Source organism: Scyliorhinus torazame, chromosome 4, assembly GCF_047496885.1.
Source record: "Scyliorhinus torazame isolate Kashiwa2021f chromosome 4, sScyTor2.1, whole genome shotgun sequence".
In the NCBI taxonomy this organism is placed as follows: Eukaryota; Metazoa; Chordata; class Chondrichthyes; order Carcharhiniformes; family Scyliorhinidae; genus Scyliorhinus; species Scyliorhinus torazame.
Genome location: NC_092710.1, coordinates 249,873,919 through 249,900,008, shown reverse-complemented (window position 1 = coordinate 249,900,008; position 26,090 = coordinate 249,873,919). Strand labels below are relative to the sequence as shown.

Below are 26,090 nucleotides of genomic sequence, written 5' to 3'. Positions count from 1 at the left end.
ATCTTGGTCGGCTTTATCGTACTGGGTCTGAAAGCTGCTAAGGTGACCTAAACAAGATTGGTGTGCCCGTTTGACATCAGCCATCTCTTTATCTTTAGCTACCAACTGATCCCGGAATTGCTCAATAATCTTTTCGCTTTCACTATTGTTTCCCTCATTCTTCTCTTCTTTTTCAACCAGCTGCCTGCGGAGCGTCCTCACGACCTCCTCTGTGCCTGACAATTGTGCCAAACAGGACACTATTGCCATCGGCTTTCGCACTTTCGCTGCATTTTTCTTATGCATCTCGGTTAGGTTGTCCCACCAAGTTTGTCCTATGCTTCCTGGACCTGACTCTTCATTTGAACAAAAATTGGACCAATTTTTCCCTTTAAATACTTCCTCAACTCTTCGTCCCATATGGAGCATTGCTCTGCTCTGTTGGTCGCTGTGACCTTGGGTTCCTGCGAGTTCATGAAACGTTCCATTGCTTTTGTGGCCATTGCTTCTAATATCTCTTGCTCTACTTTTAATCTCTGTTTCCTACCATTAATCTCTGTTTCCTATCGTTAATTTCTCTTGCACTACTTTGATTTCTCTTTCCCTACCTTTAATTTGGGACAGGGGGATAAGGCGGCGATTTGAACTGCGGATATGGCCGAAGCTATTTTCCGGTTCACAATTCCCTCGATAGTTTGGACACAACGAGTTTACCTTATATCCGTGTTAGTACGCATGCAGGTTAGTACGCACTTCCGAAATTCGGTGATTTGGTTGATATGGGCTTGCACTTGTGGTTCTTTCTCTTTCACGGAATTGGATTTCAAAGTTTGTGGGTTCTCTCGGAGTGACAAAATCACTTCTAATTCGAATCCCGTCAGATGTCTGGCACATCCCCGCCAGTTTGGGCCCTCTCCCAGCGATTGTGTGAGAGCTTCTCCTGCGGAGACAAAGGGTGGGCATCATTAGCCACATGTGTGGTTCACAGTGGTGGGAGGGTGTGTGAAGGAAGGGTTGAGGTGGAGTTGAAGGGAGGGTGGGCTGGAGGGCGGGTTGGGGGCTTGATGCTCCCTTGGGGGTTTGGAAGTGGGGGATGTCGGAGTCACCTCATCTGTGCTGACCGGTGTAGGGCGTTGACCTTCTTACGACACTGGAGGTCAGTCCACCTGGTCACACTCCCCAAGCTCACCTTATTCCAGTCGGCACTGGCTGTCCTGTGGCTCACCCTCCTGGGACCTTCTGGGGAACAGGACATCTCTCCAAGTCTGCATCATCGAATCTTCGGGCTGGCCTTCTCGATGCCATGGCTGCGAGCTGAGTGGGGCTGACTGTACAAGTGCTGTTTAAGTCCTGCTCGACCTTGTTAGTGGGGGGCTGGCGAGCGCGGCCCTGGCGAATCGGCTGTCAAGCTTTCATTGGGCAGCACGATAGCACGGTGGTTAGCACAATTGCTTCACAGCTCCAGGGTCCCAGGTTCGATTCCCGGCTTGGTTCACTGTCTGTGCGGAGTCTGCACGTTCTCCCCGTGTGTGCGTGGGTTTCCTCCGGGTGCTCCGGTTTCCTCCCACAGTCCAAAGATGTGGTTAGGTGGATTGGCTGTGCTAAATTGCCCTTAGTGTCCAAAATTGCCCTTAGTGTTGGGTGGCGTAACTGGGCTATGGGGATAGGGTGGAGGTGTGGGCTTGGGTAGGGTGCTCTTTCAAAGAGCCGGTGCAGACTCGATGGGCCGAATGGCCTCCTTCTGCACTGTAAATTCTATGATTCTATGATTTGCGGTGAGAAGCCCATGGGGTATCACTATGTGGGCCAATTAACACTGAATAGCTTTGCCGGCCTCGCTGGGCCGAACGCCGGGAAACCCGTGGCAATTCCCTTTCGCTACCACACTTAGAAATCTTTCCGGAGAATCGTGCCCGATGTATCTTACTGAAATATGATAAAAGCACATCCTATGAACCTAGACTGGTTATTGTATTTGCACCTCAAGGGCCACTTTTTGATTAGTTGACTTAGATAACTGGAATATTGGAGTAATTTTCTATGATGGTTATAGGTGCTGGGGGAATTTTGAGGTGCGGGTTTTTAATTGATTTGAGTGAGGCACTTCTGACCCTGTTAAATTTAATTGAATGAGGCTTATCTGAACTCACAGCATTTCAGTGCATGTGATTATCCTTTAATGCCCACAATCTTTGTGATGAGTAAGTAGAGGGTGTTGTAGAATTGTGGTTAGATTGTAGAAGCATAGACTAAGTGACCTGGAGTCCTGGGGTCAAAACCCACCAAGCATCTGGAAATTTATGGATTAAATAAACCTGGAATAGAATGCCAGTGTCAGTAATTATGGCCGTGAAGCTCTTCGATTGTAATAAAAAATTGTGTGTTGTACTAATACCCTTTTGGGAAGGAAATATCAGCAGTTTGTTTTGATTATTTTAGGATTTGTTCTAGTAGCAACATTGTGCTCCTGCTTACCTGTCCAAACTCATAGCTGTCATAATTGCACAACAGGAAACCTGGTTGCAGTTGTCCAGTGATGTGATAATGGTGCAGAGAGTACTGCCAAACACCCACTCGCCTCCTTGTGCCCACTGATGAATTAGGAACGGCATTCCAATAATGTGAACCAAATCCGCAACTGCTAGGTTACAAATATAAATATCTGGGATGGTCTTCTGCACGGACCTGAAACAAATCCAAATTTAATTTAATCAGTATTGTATTATTGCCTGGTAAATTAGGTATCTTTGTTTTACTTCATTTTGTTTAGTCGTGGGTTAATTCAAATAATGGTGCTGTAATAACACAGGTAACATTCTGGTAACCTTGAACGAAATGTATTGTTCAGAGATAACTAATCACCTTATTGATAGCCACATTTACTAAAGGATACTTACTCAGGTATTAATTCATTTGCCATATAAGAAGTTGATTATCTCTGTATTTAAGCCAGTACACCTGCTAATTATACATTAATATAAGTAATTTATCGTTAATTTTCCGACATATCACTCCTGGCAAGGATCCTCACCTGCTCAAGGGGCACATTGAAATTTGGATATACGTAGTGCATGAATTTGCAGTAAGCTAATGGTCAGGTAATTGCTTAGAGAAGATATGTCTCCACGTCAACCTATGGGAGGAATGCACTGACTCAAGTGAATGCTAAATGATGGAAATGCATTACCTATCACATATTTCCCATCATTCACTCTAGTGCATCACTGGGCGAAACCTTGTTATGCTATGTGGATGGGAATTTAAGAATTAAATTATACTTTGCCCCCAGCAAGGCTGTGTAATCAATCGTGAGATAATTGGTTAAACTCCCTCATACCCCGGTTTTGTTAAATACAAGATCAATGTTCATGCTTCTTTGGTTGTCACAGAGGCAGCAAGCCAGGTTAAGCTGCTTCAGGGTCCTGAGTCCTTTTACATAATGCTTTTGAACTGGGAAAATGGGAGAATACCCCAATGCATGTCATAGAAGTGTAATCAGATAAAAATTGGCGCCAAGTCAAAGCAGAAAATATTAGGAGAGGTAATTGAAGTTAGGTCAAAGTAAGTTTGCAGAAGGTTCACAAAGAAAGCGTCAGAGACGCAGAGAAGAGACTCCAGAGTTTGGAGCTTAAATGCCTGAAGGTATCCTCACCAATGGTGTGGTGAAAGAAGTAGAAATGCGCAAGAGGCCAGCACTGGAAGAATATAAAGTTCTACAAGGATTGCATTGCTGGAGGAGCTAGGGATGTGCTGAGACCCTGAACAGGTTTGAACCATGATGAGGAGGAGAATTAGTTCATTCAGAGAAGACATATAATAGTGAGCACAGAATGGAAGGCGGGGGGGCTGGTGAACATAATGGTGCAGATTAAGATATCGATGACAGGTTTGAATGAAGTCAGTTTTATGGAGGGTGAGGAAGTGAGATCAATCAAGAAACCACTGGAGTAGCTGAATCTGGACATGACAAAAGCATGGATGAGGGCCTCAGAAGCAAATAGACTGAGGCAGAGTTGGGTCGTTGTAGAAGCCAGCTATCTTTTACCTAGTGAAAATAATCCCAAGTGTACGTCAAAAAGCTGAAAAAGGAACCCTTAGGATCGAAGTGGGAAGGTCCTTTCGTAATCCTTCTCACCACCCAACCCACTGTGAAGTTAAAAGGAAAGAAAAGTTGGATTCACGCATCGCACGTGAAGCACGCATACAAGTTAAATGTTTACCGCAATTTTAATTTTCAGTTATTTGATTGCCTTTGTGAATGTTGTACCAGAACTGAATAAGTACACATTCCTTTACACATCTAAGATATATGCTAAAAACTTTGATATTTCCAATTGTTGGGTATGCATTGCAACACCTACTAACTCAGGGGAGGGTATTCCCTTTCTAACTATTCCCTTTAATGCTTCAGAAACAGCAGAATGGTACATCTATCAAAGCGTCCCTCGCTCTGTGGCGGTCTTCTGGAGCACACTCATGTGAAAAAGGAAGGTACAAGATTCACATCCAAAAATGTATTAACTTATGGAAATCTGCAGGCTATCCACTAAACACCTTTTCACGATGGCACCAACTTAAATATAACCCTAACCAAAAGCCTAAACATCTTAACCTCCCAACTAATATTAAACAAAAAGGATCAATTTGCTTTATCAGTGAGAACCCTAAGGGGATACAAATGGGTAATAGTGTTTGTACCAGTTATGTAGATGTTAACAAAGCTTATAAATGAACAAACGGTTACTTACAAAGAGTTAAATGGTCCTCAAGAATAACAGGCATACCTAACCTCAAAAATAATAAAACATTCTCAGACCAATGGTTCTTAGAAGATATTTACTGATATTCTGCTTATAATGGAACTTATTTTATTTGCGATGATAGAGCATATCCCTGGCTCCCAAGATCCTGGTCAGGATCTTGCTGTGTAGGATACATTGCACCTGCCATTCGTCATTTGCCTAATCTCCCTTATGTTTCAGAATCGGCTGCTCGAAGAAATAAACGTTCCATTACCTTAAGAGATGCAATTTATGCTAGAATCATTCCTTTCTATTGGGAAATAAGGATGGAGAATGAATTGAATAAAATAACAACCATCATACAAAACGTAGCCGAGTACACCCCACTGCCCTCGATAATATTTCTAATGAAATGCGAGCAATTCGAACCGTGGCATTACAAAATCGAATGGCACTTGACTATGTACTAGCCGAAAAAGGTGGCACCTGGTGCGGAGTGTTGCACTTTCATTCCAGATAACTCAAAAAGAAGTTAAAGGTTTGGCATCACATATCCAAAATGAAATCAAGAAACTTGATCCACCCCAAGTTATCTCTCTCTGGGATAAAATTTGTGGGTGGCTTGGACACACTGGAATGTCCACAATAAGAATAATCCTATTCTCCTGTGCAGCTATATTCATCATTTACATAACATACCAATGTGCTAAGTGCATCAAAGAACTATTCGCTAAATGCAGGGGACCAATTGTCAGAATGATTCAAACCAACCCAACTGCACCCCCATTAGATGAATTTGAAATGAACTATTATTGTTGAAATGTTACTGATCAATCAATTATTTGACTGTATTATTGACATATTAATACTGAATCAGTAGTATCAAATTTGATTAATTTATTGTTATTCTTTAAGAATTATAATGATTATTGCTGAAATGCCTGATGCAATGCTTAAAACTGCAATGACAATGAGTTAATCTTTGCGCTTTTACCTATCCTATCGCATTAATGGTGTCTTTTATCTTATTGTGATAATATCTCACTTATCCTTTCGAACTATCAAAGGGCCGAATTGTAGAAGCCAGCTATTTTCTATAGGTAAAAGATAGCTATTTAGCATTCATGGATTTAACATGGATTTAATGAAAGTTATACTGTTGTCTGAAATTTCATTGAGCAGATCGTTGGGCAACACTTCCACTGCCTGGATTACTGTCAAAGAACCTTGCAGTACTCTTGAGAGGACATCTCATGATTCATGGTATGCAACACCTCATGAGGACACAGGTCACCAGGTTTACAGCAAACAGATAGGGAAGGATGGCAATCTGGATAACCCCTTTCCACTTGGGTTCTCCTTGATCACCTCATCTGACTATAATACGAGATCAACTAAAAAAAGGAGAGAATAATTTAATATGCATTTGAATCAAATTTGCACACAAACCTAATAACCAGTATTCGGCTTTTCTGACACAAACATTTCAGCATAATTGCTCAAATTGCATATGCATATTAATGTTTACTAAAAAACTGACATTCCTCACCAACATTATTGTGTCATGCACACAGCAATTACACAAGAGCATTGCTGTCTAAAGCTTAGTGCCCCGGGCGTGAGTGCGCTGCTGGTGAACCGGATGATCCTGCCGACAGAGAATCCCGCCCATGGTCTTGCTTCAAATAAAATATTACACATTGATGTTCATTAATTCTGTATACTTCTTTTAAACATTTGAATAACAATAGCTCAATTAATCCTTCAGTTCCTTTAATATTTTATTCTCTGTACCTGATAACGGTAAATAGGATGAGTATATTTCCGACCAACCCTGTTGAGCAGATAAAGCCAATAAAAGAAGGAAGGATGATTGTTTCTATTACATAAATCATATGATAATGATGTACAGTAGTGCAAGACTTATTTATCCAATCAGATGTGTTTTGCCAGGTCCAGCATGGTGTCTGAGATCCATTCATTTTCGATATGGTTTCTTCTTCCTGCAAAAAGAGCAATAAATAGCACTAGTATTTGAGCCATTTAAGACTAGGCATCCGCATTAGAAAGTCTCAGGGGGCTTGTAAGATGTAAAGTTCAAGCCAATGTTGATCTTGCTGCCAGAAATTATTTTTACCTCCTCTCGCCCATCAGTTTATCCTCATTGGCCTACATTAACTCACAGTCTGTCAAGGCATCAACATTTAAAATTCTTATCTCTCCATGGCCTTACCCTGCTTATCTTTGTAACCTCCACCAGTGCTATAATGTCCACCTCATCTCTCTCACCAGTGTAAAGTAAAATGGGAAGACTGTCATTTGAGATATGAAGGTCTGATGATCAACCCAAAGGAACCCATGAGAAAAAGCAAAGTTAAATGGAAAAAGATCCTATAAATGTAATAAAATGCTTAAAAATGATAAAGGGAAGTTAAAGCAGAAGTCCCTCAAAGGGTTAACAGCAGTCAAAAGTTTTAAATTGCAGGGCAGCACGGTGGCGCAGTGGGTTAGCACTGTGGCCTCACGGCGCCGAGGTCCCAGGTTCGATCCCGGCTCCGTCCATGTGGAGTTTGCACATTCTCCCCGTGTTTGCGTGGGTTTCGCCCCCACAAACCAAAGATTTGCAGGCTTGGTGGATTGGCCACGCTAAATTGCCCCTTAATTGAAAGAAAATAAATTGGGTATTCTACATTTTAAGAAAAAGTTTCAAACTGCAGACAAGTCATTATCACACAGGCTTTGAGATAACACCTCGAAACAGCTCATGCTGTAACCCGATGCCTTTCTTTCAAGTCAGAGAAAAGTTAATTATTTTAGCAAGTAATTGATTGGGATTGCCAGAATCTTAAGTTTGAATTAATTGAAATAATGTTTATTTATGAATGATAGAAACTTAAATTCACCAGTTAAGGGTGGAAATCTGGAGATGACAGTTGACTTTGCTACGGTACAATTCACCGCAGCTAACTGCTTCTTCCCAAAAAGCAGCCAACACTTTTGTAAAATTGTAAAATGGGAAGAATGTTATTTGAAACATGGTTCTAATGATAACCCGAAAGAAACATGAGAAAAAGCAAAGTAATAGGAAAAGATCCTATAAAAGTAAATGGAATAAAATGTTTTAAAATGATAAAGGATTGAAGTGTTAAATATCTAACTCTTCAAAATCTGCTTCCAATTGAGCAAGGCTAGATGTAAGGGTGTTCAGGCCTACTAACAATGCTGGAATTTGTTGTAGCTGTTCAGCAGCTCAATTAAGTGGTTCCTTTTTATCTCCCAGTATGCCGACAGTACCACCACTTTGCCATCTACTGCCTCTTTGACTCAGGACCCTGAAGCAACTTTGGCGCAGTCTTCGGCTTGTTTGTGCAGGGCTGCCCAAGTATTCACATACCTGCTTAGTACCTCAGCTCCTGCAGTAAACTTTGGCAAACTACCTGTGCTGCTTGGCTTCTTAGTTTTTACTTCTTTAGATTTGTCACTCAGTGTCTTTAAACCGCTGCTGAGATCCTGCTGCGCACTCAGCAGCCGCTCTTTGAAATTCTCAAACATCTTTCTGACACAGTAACCAGCAAGAAGGTTCCCTGTCAGTGTTAAGACAAGCCTCCTTGCCAATGTTCAGATACGCCAAGGTCACGTTAAAACAGTAACAATTACTTACGCTTTAGACGCTTTTAGCTTAAAATGGAAGAAATAACTGGTCAAGCAATTATATGACGCATGAATAATAAAGCAAAATTAAAAATTAAATCTTTATGATGTTAACAAATGGACAAAATGTATACATGGATAAAAGATAATGTAATCAGTAAGGCTTCCAGAAGGGTAATAAATACCCGGAATCGCTAGTTGCCTGCATGGAGCTCTTTATAGCTACTTCGGTACATGGGAGCACCAGGACTCAGAAGCCGAACAGATAATAATAATAGCTTATTGCCACAAGTAGGCTTCAATGAAGTTACTGTGAAAAGCCCCTAGTCGCCACATTCCGGCGCCTGTTTGCGGAGGCCGGTACGGGAATTGAACTTGCGCTGTTTACAAGCCAGCTGTTTAGCCCACTGTGCTAAACCAGCCCCAGATAACCACTCCTGCTGGTAACACCAAGATGAAGAGAGATTGTCAAGGGGGCCATGAAGGTCTGATCAACCGGAAGGGGACTCCATAAGCAAGATCTTTTACTTGTTGTAATTTTATCTTTTTAAACAAAATAAAGTAAGTTAGAAATTTACCCTAACCTGAAATAGCAGTTATTACAAACTAGTCAAAGTCTACTTTACTAAATCTCAGCAAAGCAGGACCCAGGATTGAAGCTACTGAGTAGTAAGTAGATAAAATCTTCTTTGCAGATATAGGTTATACCAGGAATAACTTGAAATATTAGTTTGACCCTGAATAGCACCTACTTAAGTCTGCAAAGGAGTCAAGGAGTGAAAATCCTTGTATACCAATTAAAGAATCTTTTTGACCCTTTTTTGGTTTAGGGGGAGATTTCTAAGAAAGGTGGTGATAAAAATTCACCTGCCCCACCCCTCAAATCTTTGAGCCCAGCTGTTGTACATTTTATTCTCTCCTTGTCTCATTATTGGTCTCAGCCCCACATTTTAGAAATTGCTCCCTAGCCTTCCACCTTCTCACTTGCCTTTACACTGTTAAGGGGGGGGGGGAGCAGTTGAGCTCAGTTGGCCTTCTAAGCCTCCATACCTGCCCTGCCTTCATTCATCTGCTCCTTGTCTTAACCCATGTCCAGAACAGACCATCACCGACCAACTTACCACCTACAGCCGACCACCTCCGGCGTGAAGATCCATGTCCTGGAATCTCCTCCGGTGTGAAGATCCACATCCTGGAATCTCCTCCGGTGTGAAGATCCACATCCTGGAATCTCCACCGGTGTGAAGATCCATGTCCTGGAATGTCCTCCGGTGTGAAGATCCACATCCTGGAATCTCCTCCGGTGTGAAGATCCATGTCCTGGAATCTCCTCCTGTGTGAAGATCCACATCCTGGAATCTCCACCGGTGTGAAGATCCATGTCCTGGAATCTCCTCCTGTGTGAAGATCCACATCCTGGAATCTCCTCCGGTGTGAAGACCCACATCCTGGAATCTCCACCGGTGTGAAGATCCACATCCTGGAATCTCCTGCAGTGAGGAGATCCACATCCTGGAATCTCCTGCAGTGAGGAGATCCACATCCTGGAATCTCCTCCAGTGTGAAGATCCACATACTGGAATCTCCTGCAGGGAGAAGATCCAATTCCTGGAATCTCCTGGACTACGAAGATCACATCCTGGAAGCTCCTACAGTGCAATGATCCACATGAAGAATCTCCTGCACTGAGAAGACCCACATAGTTAATGCTTCACAATGTAGTTAATGCTGCATGCTGTGTTCAAGGTCCATGGTCACTGTAGTCCTCCATCTTCAGAAATCCACAGGCTGGCCCAGACCTTCTTCCAACTGAGCCCTGACATGTCCATGCCACATTGGTCTGGATGAGTTACAGACCGGCGTGATATCCCGCTGGAGGTGCGGATAATTGGGTGGTGGTGGTGGGGGCGGGGGGGGGGGGGGGGGGGGGGGGGCACAATTCTCATTGGGGCTTCACCTGCATCCGGTTAACAGGATGGTAAATGGTTTCCCAGGGGCTGGCGGGAATGGCGACGCGCGATGCCGGGTGGGAATGCACGTTTCCACCACCATTTCACACTGGCGAAAACTGATGTTTTAGATTCTGTCACATTGTTCCCCCTCCCCCGGCACCTGCCGTTAAACCTGCCATTATTGGGACTGGCAAATCCTGGCCATTGTCTGCATAGCTTGCATGAGATAATAACTTGATTTATTTAATGCTTTATTTTACATAAAGTAGAATTACTAGTGGTAAGAAAATTGACCCAGTAGGTCTCAGCAGCACAAGCTTTTAATTAAATTGAACTGTTTCTAAATTCATTCCCGCACTGAAGAGAGAATAATGCAGGTGACACATAAAGTGGTTAGGGAAATGGGATCGACGTGAAGAGCTTAGGAAGAAACATGACGGCTGTGGATAGATCATGAATATTTTGAAAACATAGTAATGATCATAAGTACTACATGCTGGTGTTATTCTTTCCATGTTGGCCTTTCTTTCTCATGGAACTAAAGTTTGCTCCTCAAATCGTTTTACTGACTGCTCAACTTTAGTTATCATTACTTTTAATGCATATTTGTTTTCGTTTACTTCACTTTTTTTCTCCCTTACCCTTTTGAAATTGACTCATTAGAATATGATCCAGAGATGCAAAATTCTCCACAAACGTCACTCATTGGTTGCTATTCTTATAATGTGGGCCAGACGAGGAGTCTTCTTATTAAGTCATTCATGGGAATTAGGCATCACTGGAAAAACCAACATTCACTACCCATTCCCCATTTCCTATGAGAAAATGGTGGAATATAACTAAGTGGCTTGCTTCACTGTGTCGAAGGGCAGTTAAGAGTCAATCGCATTGTGGGCCTGCTGTCACATACAGGCCAGACTGGGTGACAACATCAACGGTGTTTTCTGCACTGCCACAGTGTGTTTTGCGGAGGTGGACTGACATTGGCTGGTAGCGTGATCTCCTGATCCCACTGCTGTCAATGGGGTTTCCTGTTCTACCCAATCCCGCCATCAGGAAACCAACGGCGGGAGTTCTCTGTCGGCGGGACCGAAAGAACCTGTCGACGAGATTGGCCAGAAAATTCTGGCCCAGAGTTCCGTCAGGACGGTAGTGAACCAGTTGAGTTATTATGGAAATTGGGTAGTGTCCTAGATGACAATCATTGAAAATGGCTTTTTGTTCCAGAGTTTTTTTAAAATTTGAATTCTTTTTTTTTCCAATAAAGGGACAATTTAGCGTGGCCATCCACCTACCCTGCACATCTTTGGGTTGTGGGGGAGGGGGGAGGGGTGAGACCCACACAGACACGGGAAGAATGTACAAACTCCACATGGACAGTGACCCGGGGCCAGGATCGAACCCGAGTCCTTAGCGCCGTGAGGCCGCAGTGCTAACCACTGCACCACCGTGTTGCCCACCAGAGTTTTATTTAATTGAACTTAAATTCTCCAGCTGCCATGGTGGGATTTGAACTTTTGTCTTGGATTACTAGCCCAGTAACAAAAACGCTAGGCCATGATATCTTACCAAGTACTTTTTTAAAATCCAGAACAAAAACTTCTTTGAATATTTATTCAAAACGATCTGAAAAGTTGATCGTGCATAACCTGCACTGACTGATTATCTCTCGTTTCTCAAGCGCTAAATAATTTCAACCTGTATTATAAACTCTAGCCATTTACTAACAACTGAAATAAGACTAACTGATCTATAACTTTTTGGTTTACTCCGTTTTGCATTTTTTGAAAAAGAAATTTCTTCTAAAGAATTTAGGGACAATAGTATTAAAGATGTTTTTTCAGTAAATCATGCTCCTGAGAAGCTCCAAATCTTCCACTGTAAACTTATTTTGTTTTGGTGCATCTTCGGTGCATCATTGGCATGGTGGCACAGTGGTTAGCACTGCTGCTTCACAGCATTACGTACATGGGTTCAATTCTGGCCTTGGGTGACTGTGTGGAGTTTGCAGCGTTCTCCCCATATCTGCGTGGGTTTCCACGGGCTGCTCTGGTTTCCTCTCACAGTCTAAAGTCCAGGTTAGGTGGATTGGTCATGATCAATGCATGGGGTTATGGGGATAGGGCAGGGGACTGGCCTGGGTAGAGTTCAGAATTCTTTCAGAGGGTCAATGTAGACTCAAAGGACCAAACGACCTCCATCTGTAATATATGGATTCTATGGTTTAAAGATGTTTGGTTATAACCCAAAATAATAATAACTTGGTGCTGATTTTGTACAGATCTCTGGTGAGGCTGTCTTTGAAATATTGGCCGTTCTCTGTTCCAGCTGTTCTACAACAGAAAATGCTCTTGGAAAGGCTTTACAACAGCAACAACCTGAATTTCTACAACATTGTCAATGTCATTAAGTGCCCCCAAATAACGTGACATGACCATTATCAAACAAAATTTGACATGCAGACATATGTGGAAATATTGGGGGTTGCCAAAAGCTTGGTCAAAGTGGTAGGTTATAAAAAGGCAAATAAGAGGCAGACAGGTGGAGAACTTTAGAGAGGAAATTCCTGATCTTGGGATCTTGGCAGCTGATTAAAGCATGGCTGCCAATGGTGGAGGGAATAAATTGGGATGCCAGAATTGGAGGAGGACAGAGATCGCAATGCTAAAGGCAGGTTGTTCATGTGAAATGGACATCGCTGAAAACGACGGCATTTATTGCCCATTGCTTTCACACAGCTGGTGGTGAGAACTGAGCATTTCAACTATATTAATCACATTGCTGTAAGTCTGGAGTGACATACGGGTCAGACCAGATAAGTACGACAAATTTCCATTTGTGAAGGGATTTTACAACAATCTGAGAGTTTCATGGTCTCGATTACTGAATCAGCATTTCATGCAAGAAATTTCATTCTTCCTCCCGATCCTGCTTGTAGCTACTCCTACCAGGTCATGGTATGTCTGTCTTGCGCCATCCTCAAATATCCACTGTGGCTCATCTGCAATAATCCGTAATCCAACAACATAATCCAAAATAATTAATTGAATTTAAATTTCCCAGTTGCTCTGGTAGAGTTTGAACTCATCTTTTGCAGATCATTAGTCTCGACATTTAAATGATATTATTCAGGGTGCTTGACTGCACAGTGCGTGTCACATCTAAATCTGTTCTTGAACTCACCCAATAACCAGACATGTACACTTTCTTACAGGATCCACTAGGGGATTTTCACAGTAAGTTCATTGCAGTGTTAATGAAGCCTACTTGTGACAATAATAAAGATGATTATTATGGTGTGGCTGATGAGGAAGGAAATATCGAAGAACTGTTTGGAAAAATTAGATGGAAAATTAATTAAATTAGTGCACTTCTGGGGCGTCATTCTCCGACCCCCCGCTGGGTTGGAGAATCGCCGGGGGCTGCCGTGAATCCCGCCCCCGCCGGTTGCCAAAGTCTCCGGCACCGGATATTCGGCTGGGGCGGGAATCGGGCCGTGCCGGTTGGCGGGCCCCCCCCGCTCGATTCTCTGGCCCGGATGGGCCGAAGTCCCGCCGATAAATTGCCTGTCCCGCCGGCGTGGATTAAACCACCTTTTGAACGGCGGGACATGGCGGCGTGGGCGGGCTCCGGGGTCCTGGGGGGGGCGCGGGGCGATCTGGCCCCGGGGGGTGCCCCCACGGTGGCCTGGCCCGCGATCGGGGCCCACCGATCCGCGGGCGGGCCTGTGCCGTGGGGGCACTCTTTCCCTTCCGCCTCCGCCACGGTCTCCACCATGGCGGAGGCAGAAGAGACTCCCTCCACTGCGCATGCGTGGGAAACTGTCAGCGGCCGTTGACGCTCCCGCGCATGCGCCGCCCGGGGATGTCATTTCCGCACCAGCTGGCGGGGCAACAAAGGCCGTTTCCGCCAGCTGGCGGGGCGGAAATTCCTCCGGCGTTGGCCTAGCCCCCCAATGTTGGGGCTCGGCCCCCAAAGATGCGGAGCATTCCGCACCTTTGGGGCGGCGCGATGCCCGTTTTGGGCGCCAGTCGGCGGACATCGCGCCGTTTCGGGAGAATTTCGCCCCTGGTCTTCCACCAACTGTCTCTATTTATAAAAGAAGCTGGGGAGCACGGTGGTGCTGTGGTTAGCACTGCTGCCTCATGGCGCTGAGGTCCCAGGTTCGATCCCGACCCTGGATCACTGTCTGTGTGGAGTTTGCACATTCTCCCCCTGTTTGCGTGGGTTTTGCCCCCACAACCCAAAAATGTGCAGGGTAGGTGGATTGGCCATGTTAATATGCCTCTTAATTGGAAAAAATAAATTGGGTATTCTAAATTTTATAAAAAGGAAAAAAAAATTATAAAAGCTTTTTAACATTATGTTCGGGCAGGTTAAATAGAACAAGTTGAGTTAGTCTTACGGAGATCTGGGGCTAGATTCTCTGTTTCTGAGACTAACTATTGGTGTTGGGGCAGGATTCGTGGACTTTCACGACAGCAAAACTGGCGCCGAACCGGGACCGATTCAGCGACTGTGGAGGGGCTAGCACGGGGCCATATGGAATACAATCGATTCCAATGAAAAATGGCGCAGGATTCGCAGTGTCCGTGATTGATACTCAGGAGGCTGACAAGCTGCAGTCGCACATCCACATTACAATCCCCACACACACTCATCCCAGCCAACAAGATGGCATTGGTTCTGCTGGAGCCCGCCCATACTGCTGATGAGTCGGCTGGGGCCAGAAGGCACCCTGGGGGGGACACTAAGTTTAAAGTGGGCTGTTAGTGGTTTGCGTAGCTGCATGGCTGCCTTTCCAGCTGCGGCAATGGTGCTCCGTGTCCGTCCACCCCGACCCCACATCCCACCTCCTGGCCACCACCTGCTACTCCCCCAGGCCCTATCAAAGCCCCCCAGCCAGCGGCACAACTGTCAGCAAACAATGGCGATGTTGGACACTTTCCGTACTCCCTCTCTCCCCCTCGGCAGCCACGACAAGTGAACCGCGCCATTGGGAACTCGGCCCATCAGAGGTGGGGAATTGTGAAGCACCGAGAATACCGGGTCATTCCCACTAATGATGTGCAAACAGTGTTTACTGTACGTGTGTCCCGGACCCCATTGACGCCGCTGTTGAGGTGATGGAGAATTGCAATTGTGAGTCAAATCGGCGCCCATTGCGGTTTTGGCATTGGAATGTATTCTCCACCCAATCACATTTCCCGATTTCGCCGTCAGCCAATGGAGAATCCCGCCTTGGTTCAGCACGATGGGCCAAATGGTCTCCTTCTGTGTTGGAGCCTGAGTCTTTGTTTTAGATGACATTTCAATTATATTTTGTCCTTATGAAATCCTTCATTTTTGTAATTGTATTATAATTGGCACACCATGACCTCATTGCAATATATTAATGCAAATTCCTTTGCATATACTATCATTAGGTGGGATGGATAATTAATGTGGCGTGACTGAGGTACATAATTAGCTACTTAATTGCTTTGAGAGTTGATTTTTTCTTCAAAAGGTGTCAGTAAATTGACTCAATTCTGATTGCTGATTTCAAGCTCTATTCAATGTAGAAGTAATTGGGTATCAATTGAGGATAAATTAACAGTATTCTTTTTATACAGAGCTATTTGGTGTACTGTGGAGCTGCACACAGGAGTCAAAGACTGCATTGTTGACATGTTGCATTTTGACATTTTGAAAGGATTTAATTACAGCAAATCTTGAAACAGTGGGCAGCAGAAATTATAGAATAAAGATTAAAATCAAAGGATTACTCATGGGATAATAATGGTAATATTTATTAGTGTCACAAGTAGGCTTACGTTAACACTGCAATGAAGTTACTATGAAAATCTTGTGTCTGTAACTGGCAAGACCAACGTTTGTTGTCAATCACTAGTTGCCCTTGAACTGGGTGCCTTGCTGGGCCATTTCAAAGGGCAGTTCAGAGTCAATCACATTGCTGTGGGTCTGGTGTCACATGTGGGCACGACCAAGTAAAGATGGCAAATTTCCTTCCCTAAATGATATTGGTGAATCAGGAAGGTTTTTAATGACAATTGACAATAATTTCATGGCACCATTACCAAAACTAGCTATCAATTCCACATATTTTTATTAATAAAGTTAACATATTATTTGGCTTTTGGATTACCAGTCCAGTAACATTACCACTCATCCACTGTCTCCTCATATTGTTTGTCACTTGTAATGATATGGTGGCAACCAAATTGGACTCCATAGTGCTGCTAGTGACAGGGCGATGAAGCCTGAAAATGTAGAAGTAGATGACCAATCTGCTTCTGGCCACCTCTGGTGCAAGCTGCGCAGTGCACCATGATGGGATGGGTGCAAGCATAAGTGTGCTGTGCATATGCCACAAGCATGAGAGTGGGCAGGTTGTCATGTCACTCAATGCCTAATGTTGATTTTGGCATATCCACCAGCAATTTTGGACCTCATGTTACAATCCTCGTTGATGCTATAACTGGACGGGAAGATCCCAGAATGGAACCCTGGCTCAAAAGATTGGCAACTTTTATTATTTGTTTTGAAAACATGGAGGAACAGAATCATAGGCCCGCTAATTAGTTTAGAACACCAAGGATTAAGCTTTTATTAAACATGAAAAATTTGATAATAATACAATACTCCTTTATTTTCACTTGTCTTCGCAAATAAATACAGATTGTAAGGGTATCATGGATTACAAACTATACCTTAGGTTGTAATGGTCTCAGTAACACACAGTCCCTTTAAACACACTGGCTAGCTATGGTCAGACACACTCCATTCAAAAGCCAAATGGCAGATGTCGCTCAACCAATTTTCCATGCATTTCTCTCATAATCGCCCCCCCCGCCCCCACCCAGCTGATTATCACATGAACGTTTCCTAATGAAACTCCCCCCCCCCCAAAAAAAACACTTTAAAACCTTCTTTCAAATAGTCCTTCATATCAGCCGTTACTGTCAAACAACGCTTCCGCTCAATTTTCTTACTAGAAATCCAGCACCAGGTTTTCCATTGCGCCTTTCAGTTTCCTTTTCTGGAATCTTAAAACCTCTACAGTGCAGAAGGAGGCCATTGACTTGATCCATCGAGTCTATACAGACCCTCTGAAAGAAAGATGTCCACACTCCTGCTGTATCCCCATAACCCCACCTACCCTGTACATCCCTAGACACTAAGAGCCAATTTTAGCATGGTTAATCTACCTAACCTGCACATCTTTGGACTGGGGGCGGAAACTGGAGCACCTGGAGTAAACCCACGCAGACAAGGGGAGAAAATGCAAACTCCACACAGCCAATCACCGAAGACTGGAATTGAACCCAGGTCCCTGGTGCTGTGAGGCCACAGTGCTAACCACTGTGTTAGTTTCACACAAACTTTGAGATCCAGCCACTGATTTCAACAGTTATATAAACTCACATTTCACCGGCTGTAGTAAAATTTCACAAACCTGGAAATCATTTTAGCTTCTTGGTCCTTTTCTCAGCTCTGTCTGTCTTTATTGCACAGCTCTCTGTTCTTGTACCTATTCTATCAGACTTCTTCGAAACTTCTCTTCCTTTCCCTAGTTTCCTTAACTAGCTATACTTTAAGCTTCCAGCATCTGTTTTCTTAACCATTACTCTATAGTATGACTTTTCTTCTGGCAATGCTGAGATAGATGTACCCCCTTAGCTTTCTAAAACCAAGGCCGGGATTCTCCCTTCTGGGGACTAAGTCCCCACGCCGGCGGGAGAACCGGCGCCAACCACTCCGACGTCAACAGCTAGGTGGACGCCGGAGGGGTTGGCGCCGCTCCAATCGGCAGCGAAGGGATGGCGCGAGTTCGCGCATGCACCGAAGGGCCGGCGTGATCTCGCGCATGCGCGGACCGGCTGGCCTATTTTGCCACATGCGTGGGGGATGCAGGTCCTGCCGGTGCCTGAGGTGAGTAATTCATGCCGGCGGGACTGGCCAAAAATGGACAGCGCTCAGCCCATCGGGGCCCGGAGAATCGTCGGGGGGGGGCGCTGCGAACGGCCCCTGACCGGCGTGGCGGGAATCCCGCCCCCGCCTGAAAAATGGCGCCAGAGAATACGGTAGCCTGCATCAGGGCGGCGGGGTGGGATTCGCGCTGCCCCCCCGGGGATTCACAACCGAACCGGCGGGGTGGGGGGGGGTCGGAGGATCCCGCCCCAACTTCTTCTGGCAGAGCTGTGAGAGCTGCCTTCTCTCTCACTATCTATCTTCAACTAGTATTCAACTAGCTAAAACTAAACTCAAAAGCTTTCCTACCTTAAAGGTGCCCCCTGTTGCTCAGCAACAACTTCTGCTTCTGCAAACGTGTTTCCTTCTCATACCTTAACTCTCTCTGAGCATTGTAGAAGTTTAAACTGAGCAAACCACCAGATACTCAAATACCGCTGTCTGGCATGAATCTGACTATAGGTTTACTCTTCCTTTCACAGAAATACTAAATTAAAACCCACTTAAAACTCGATTTTACTTCTAATATTTAACACTACAAATATAAATCCCATAAAACTATCTGTTTTCCGGAGCCTCACCAGATATTTTAACTGCTCTTAGCTGACATGCATTTAGCAGCATAAGGCACCCTCAGTGGAGTTTGCTGAAGGGCATTAGAATGTTGACGGACTTTCAATTCTACCGCATTAAAGGAATTACTTTATTCTGTGTTGTTTGAGGAACTCTTAGAGTTAGAAGATAATGTGTGCTGGGCTTTTCCAATGAGTAAAGGTGGCAGTCCTTGGGTATCTGAAAGAACAAATACAGAACGCAAGGGTTGTGTTGAAGCTAAACGGCATTGCTAGTAGGCAAGAGGTCCATGTTCACACCTTCTATAGCTTGAACTTCATGCCAGATTATGGGATTGGGGTGGGGTTGGTGTGTGAGGTGGGATTACGCAAGGTGCTGAAGGAAGGAACATAACCTGAATGTTCTTGGTAACAGTGGTAGGGACAGCTTCACAGACTGCAGGCCCAATTATTCACAACACCGTTTCCTTTGAGAAGCTCAGGAGGGTATAGGCATTCTTGTCCCTTGTCATTTCTTTACTGCTCCCCCCCGCTATGTGCCACTTTGCCAAATGTGTACAAGAGAGGGCAGAGTCTCACTGAGTGAGGTATGTTGTTTGGTCATGGGCCTGTCAGAGCTGAATATTGGATTAATCTGGAAGCTGAGTCCGGATCGCTAGGAATTATTTTTAAGGGGCAATTTAGTGTGGCCAATCCATGAACCCTGCACATCTTTAGGTTGTGGGGGTGAAACCCACACAGGGGAGAATGTGAAAACTCCACATGGACAGTGATCCGGGGCCGGGATCAAATTTGGGTCCTTGGTGCCATGAGGCGGCAGTGCTAAGCACTGCACACCATGCCATTCCCTGCATGCTTATTTTAAGTGACTGGTGTACAAGGACACCCAGGTCCTGTTGCACATTCCCCTCACCTAATTTATGGCCATTCAGATAATAATCTATCTTCCCGTTTTTGCTACCAAAGTGGATAACCTCACATTTATCCACATTATATGGCATCTGCCAATCATTTTCCCACTTACTCAACCTATCTAAATCACACTGAAGCATCTCTGCATCCTCCTCACAGCTCACCCTCCTGCTCAGCTTTGTGTCATCTGCAAATTTGGAAATATTACATTTAGTTCTCTCCTGTAAATCGTTAATATATATTGTGAATAGCTGAGGCCCTGCAGTACCCAACTAGTCATTGCCTGCCATTTGGAAAAAGAACCATTTCCTGTCTGCTAGCAAGTTTTCTATCCGTCTCAATACACGACCCCCAATCCCATGCATTTTATTTTAGATGCTAATCTCTTATGTGAGACTTTGTTGAAAGCCTTCTGAAAGTCCACATAAGCCACATCTAATGGGTCCCCTTGGTCAACTCTACCAGTTATATAAGAATATAAGATCATAAGAACTAGGAGCAGGAGGAGGCCATCAGGCCCTTTGAGCCTGCTCCGCCATTCAATGAGATTATTGCTGCTCTTTTGTGGACTCAGCTCCACTTTCCCATCCAAACACCATAACCGTTTATTCCTTTATTCTTCAAAAAGCTATCTGTCTTTATCCTCAAAGAATTCCAGTAGATTTGTCAAACATGATTTCCCTTATGTAATTCCATGCTGACTGTGTCCGATCCAGCCACTGTTTTCCAAGTGCTTTGTGAATAAATATTTTATAATGGACTCTAGCATTTTCCCCACCATCAACATCAGGCTGACTGGTCTGTAATTTCCTGTTTTCTCTCTAGCTTTTTAAATAGTGGGGTTAAATTAGCTACCCTCTAATCTATAGAAATTCTTCCAGCGTCTACAGAATCTTGTAAGATGACCACAATTTCAAATGTCACTTCCTTCAGTACTCTGGGATGTAGATTATCAGGCCCTGGGGATTTATCGGTCCTCAATTCCATTAATCTCTCCAATATAATTTCCCTACTAATATTGGTTTCCTTCAGTTCCTCCCTCTCACTAAACCCTGTGTTACCCAACATTTTTGGTACATTATTTGTGTCCTCCTTTGTGAAGACAGAACCAATGTATGTATTTAGTTAGTCAGCCATTTCTTTCTTCCCCATTATAAATTCTCGTTTCTGACTGTAAGGGACCGACATTTGTCTTCACCAATCTTTTTCTCTTCACATACCTATAGAAACATTTGCAGTCAGTTTTTATGTTAACCACAACCTTACTCTTGCTCGATTTTCCTCTTCTTAATCATGTTATGTGAGAGTACCTTTAAGAAATGGATGTTTAAAAATGTACCTTTAAGAAATGGGTGTTTTTCAGTGATGTCAGAGTGTGGGTGGAGTTGGGCTGTCTGCCAGCGTTTTACTTTTGTTTTAGGCTGTTTGCTGCAGGGTGTGTTTTAGTTTAGTTTTCAGTGTTGGAGCTGAAACCAGACAAAGCAGGTGTACTGCTGTTCTCTCTGCCATGAAATGACTATCTCTTGATCATTTGGTGATTCAGAACTATAAATATTCTCAGTAGTGAATGTAAACCTAATATGCTTCTGTTGTTCGGGAATTTATTAAGGATTACCTAGTATTGTAATCCTTGGGGATTGTATTTGAATTGATGGTTGCTAAGATGTTCACTGTATGTTTTAAAAAGGTTAACTTGAGTTCATAGAATAAACATCGTTTTGCTTTAAAAAATGCTTTCGAGTGGGCCGTGTGTTCCCCATACCACAATCAATTGAAAGTTGTGGGTCAGGTGAACTCCATGATACACTTTGGGGTTCTCTAAACCCTGGCCCATAACAAATCGGGGGCTCGTCTGGGATAAAAGTCTATCCATTGGATTGGCTTAGTGAACTTAAAGACAGCGAGGGGTGAGCATATTGTGGTTGCTTATCAGGTGTGGTATTCTAGTTTAAGTGGGGTGTGTGTTGTGGACAATGGGTCTTTCAGAGGCTCTGAAGTTTTTGGGGGTGGAGACGGTCACACGCAGTACCTTAAGTTAAGAGACTAAAAGCAGACCGTTAGATTTGGAAAAACATTGCAGTTAACATTACCTGACAAAATGCAAAAAGATGAGGTAATTATGGCAGTGGCTAAGCATTTAAAGTTGGCTGAGATAGTTTGACTCATTGGAAATGGCGAAAATTCAGTTATGGAAACATGGAACATGAGAAAGAATTAAAGCAGCTTGCATACGGAAGAGAGGAAAAAGAAAGAGAGAGAGGAAAAAGAAAAGGAGAGAGAATAAAGAAGAAAAGAAAGAATAGCCCTGGCAGAACAAAAGAAAGAGAAAGGGAGATACAGATCAGGGAAAAAGATAAAGAGAGAGAGTTTGAACTTCAGAAAATGGCCATGAAACATGACAGTCAGTTAAAATTGGCAAACGTAAAGGGAAACGTACAGTTGGATGATAGTGATGAGGATAGTGAGAAAGAGCGTCAAAGTCGAAGGCTTGGTGGGGATCTATTTAAATATGTCTAAGCATTGCCAAGGTTTGACGAAAAGGAGGTGGAAGACTTTTTCATTTCATTTGAGAAGGTGGCTAAACAAATGAAATGGCCACAGGACTTGTGGGTATTACTGATTCAAACAAAGCTGACAGGTAGAGCTAGTGAAGTGTTTGCATCACTACCGGAGGAGTATTTGGGACATATGAGTAGGTGAAAAAATCCATCTTAGGTGCATATGAACTAGTGCCTGAAGCTTACAGACAAAGTTTTAGAAATTTAAGGAAAGAATTTGGTCAAACATACATGAAGTTTGAAAGGCTCGAACAGAGTAATTTTGATAGGTGGATAAGGGTTTTGAAAATTGACCAAAGGTATGAAGCTCTCAGAGAAATTATACTTTTGGAGGTGTTTAAAAATTCAATTCCTGATGTAGTGAGAACTCATGTGGAAAAGCAGAGGGTTAAAACTGCGAGATTAGCAGCAGAAATGGCAGATGATTATGAATTAGTTCATAAATCAAAGCTTGGTTTCCGACATCAGTTTCAGCCTGTGAGGGATAGAAACTGGGGACATGAGAAACACTCAAGTGGTAAAAGTAAAGGTGATCTGATGGGAGATAATAAGGAGAGTGTACCTCAGATTAAAAAAGAAATCCAGGAGGGTGGAAGAGCCATGAAAAGTTTCAAATGTTTTCACTGTAATAAACTAGGCCATGTAAAGTCCGCAGTGTTGGTGGTTGAAGAAAAGCACTGGGAAGGCTGATGTGTTAAAACAGGATGAGACAGTGGGGTTTGTTAAAGTGGTAAAGGAAAGCCCAAGTGAAGTGAAGGAGGTTACATAGATTACATAGAACATACAGTGCAGAAGGAGGCCATTCGGCCCATCGAGTCTGCACCGACCCACATTAATCCCTCACTTCCACCTTATCCCCGCAACCCAATAACCCCTCCCAACCCTTATGGACACTACGGGTAATTTAGCATGGCCAATCCACCTAACCTGCACGTCTTTGGACTGTGGGAGGAAACCGGAGCACCCGGAGGAAACCCACGCACACACGGGGAGAACGTGCAAACTCCGCACAGACAGTGACCCAGCGGGGAATCGAACCTGGGGCCCTGGCGCTGTGAAGCCACAGTGCTAATCACTTGTGCTACCGTGCTGCCCATAGGTGCAAAAGATTGTACAGCCTGATCAAGAGGTGATTGATAAGAAGGTGCCAGATCTCTTTAAAGAATTTACTTGCGTGGGTAAAATTTACTCATGTGTATCAGGTGGAGCAGGTAAAGAATTCACAATTTTAAGAGTAACGGGAGCTAGTCAATCTTTACTGGTAAGAGATGAGGAGTTATGTAGTTTGGGAAGAATATTGTCAGAAAAGGTGGTAATATGTGGAATTCAGGGTGAGGGGAGTAGTGTTCCATTATATAAGGTAAGGTTGGAAAGTCCAGTGAAGAGTGGTGAAGTGGTAGTAGGAGTAATAGAGAAACTATCTTGTCCAGGAATACAGTTTATCTTGGGTAATGATATAGCTGGATTGCAGGTGGGAGTGATGCCTACTGTGGTTGATAAGCCAGTGCAAAATCAGACAACTGAAGTGTTGAAGGACAAATATCCTGGGATTTTTTCCGGATAAGTGGTAAAAGTAAAGGTAAAAGCAAAGTCACAGGTTAAGACAAGAGGAGAAATCAAAGAGTGAAGATGAAGTTGAAGTGCAATTATCAGAAACGATTTTTGATCAGATGGTTGAAAAAGAACATGAACAGGTGGAGGATGAGGCGGATAGTTTTAGTTCAGGAAAATTGGCGGAGTTACAACAGAAAGATGTAGAAATAAAATGGATGTATCAGAAAGCATATACGGAAGAGGAATCTGAGTGGATACCAGAGTGTTATTACAGTAAAAATGATGTCCTGATGAGAAAATGGAGACCTGTACATATGCAGGCGGATGAAAAGTGGGCAGAAGTTCATCAAGTAGTATTGCCTGTAGCGTATAGAAAGGAGGTGTTGCGAGTTGCACATGAGGAACCAGTGGGAGGTCATTTTGGAATAAGGAAAACTCAAGCTAAAATCCAGAAACATTTTTCTTGGCCTGAACTACATAAAGATGTAGTTAAATTTTGTCAATCATGTCACACATGTCATGTGATAGGGAAACCTCAAGCCGTGATAAAACCAGCACCCTTAATACCCATTCCAGCATTTGAGGAACCTTTTACACGGGTCCTAATTAATTGCGTAGGACCGTTTCCTAAAACGAAAAGTGGGAATCAATATCTTTTGACGATAATGGATGTGTGTCTACTAGGTTTCCAGAGGCCATTCCAGTACGTAATTTAACTGCTAAAAAGATTGTGGAGGAGTTACTTAAATTCTTTACTAGATATGGACTACCCACAGAAATACAATCGGATCAAGGATCGAATTTTACTTCAAGGTTATTCAAAGAAGTTATGGATCGCTTAGGAATAAAACAATTGAAATGAAATGAAAATTGCTTATTGTCACAAGTAGGCTTCAATGAAGTTACTGTGAAAAGCCCCTAGTCACCACATTCCGGCGCCTGTTCGGGGAGGCTGTTACTGGAATTGAACCGTGCTGCTGGCCTGCCTTGGTCTGCTTTCAAAACCAGCGATTTAGCCCTGTGCTAAACAGCCCCTTAAATCAACTGCGTACCATCCAGAATCGCAGGGAGCGTTAGAAAGGTGGCATCAGACATTAAAGACAATGTTGAGGGATTATGGTCAAGATTATCCAGAGGATTGGGATAAAGGAATTCCATTTGTACTGTTTGCAATTAGGAATGCACCACATGAGTCAACCAAATTCCGTCCTTTTGTACTAATTTTTGGTCATGAGGTAAGAGGACCACTTAAATTGATGAAAGAAAAATTGGTGAGTGAGAAATCGGAAATTACATTATTGGATTACGTGTCAAATTTTAGAGAATGATTAAATAGAGCAGGTGAATTGGCTAGACAACATTTAAAAGTTGCACAAAATGTGATGAAACGGGTGGCGGACAAGAAATCCAAAGTTCGTAGTTTTGCCAGTGGAGATGAAGTTTGAGTGTAGTTACCAGTGGTAGGTGAGCCTTTAAAAGCAAGGTTTTTGTGGACGTTATCAGATTGAAAGGAAATTAAGTGAGGTGAATTATGTGGTAAAAACACCAGATAGAAGGCAATCTCACCGAGTGTGTTATGTGAATATGCTTAAAAGCTACTTTGAAAGGGAAGGAGAGAAAAAGGAGGAGGTTTTAATGATTCTAACTCAAAGTGACGAACCAAATCGAGATGACTGTGAATTTGACATACCTCAAATTAAATTGGAAAACGAGGATGTTCTTAAAAATTGGGATAAATTGTGAGTTACCTTCCAGAGGAAGAACAAACTGACCTGAAAGAGTTATTGATATCACATGGGCAAGTTTGTAGAGATAAATTGGGAAGTACTAAAATGGCTATACATGATGTAGATGTGGGAAATGCTGTTCTAATCAAACAACATCCAGGCAGACTTAACCCTTTAAAATTGGCACAGGTTAACAAAGAGATTGAGAGTATGCTTAAAACTGGCATAATTGAAGTGGGTTGCAGCCAATGGAGCTCACCCATAGTAATGGTACCTAAACCAGACGGTACCCAACGGTTATGTGTGGACTATAGAAAGGTGAATGCAGTTACAAGAACGGACTCTTATCCTATTCCACGTTTGGAGGATTGCATTGAGAAAGTGGGACAATCAGCTTTTATTTCTCCTGGATTTACTGAAAGGTTACTGGCAGGTACCTTTATCCGAAAGGGCGAAGGAGATTTCAGCT

The 26,090-nt window shown here is 43.4% G+C and overlaps 1 protein-coding gene across 1 annotated transcript in view; it reads right to left on the bottom strand.

Annotated features, from left to right (window-relative positions):
• The window catches only part of mchr2a (melanin concentrating hormone receptor 2a), a 48,211-nt gene extending 41,507 nt beyond the window's left edge, over positions 1 to 6,704 (bottom strand). The window contains exons 1-2 of the mRNA XM_072500730.1: positions 6,516 to 6,704; positions 2,455 to 2,664 (exon numbers count right to left, since the gene is read on the bottom strand). Of these exons, the coding sequence (XP_072356831.1) occupies positions 2,455 to 2,664; positions 6,516 to 6,703 (398 nt within the window). The 5' untranslated portion in view covers position 6,704. The remainder of the gene's footprint in view (positions 1 to 2,454; positions 2,665 to 6,515) is intronic.
• Between the last annotated feature and the right edge of the window lie 19,386 nt (positions 6,705 to 26,090).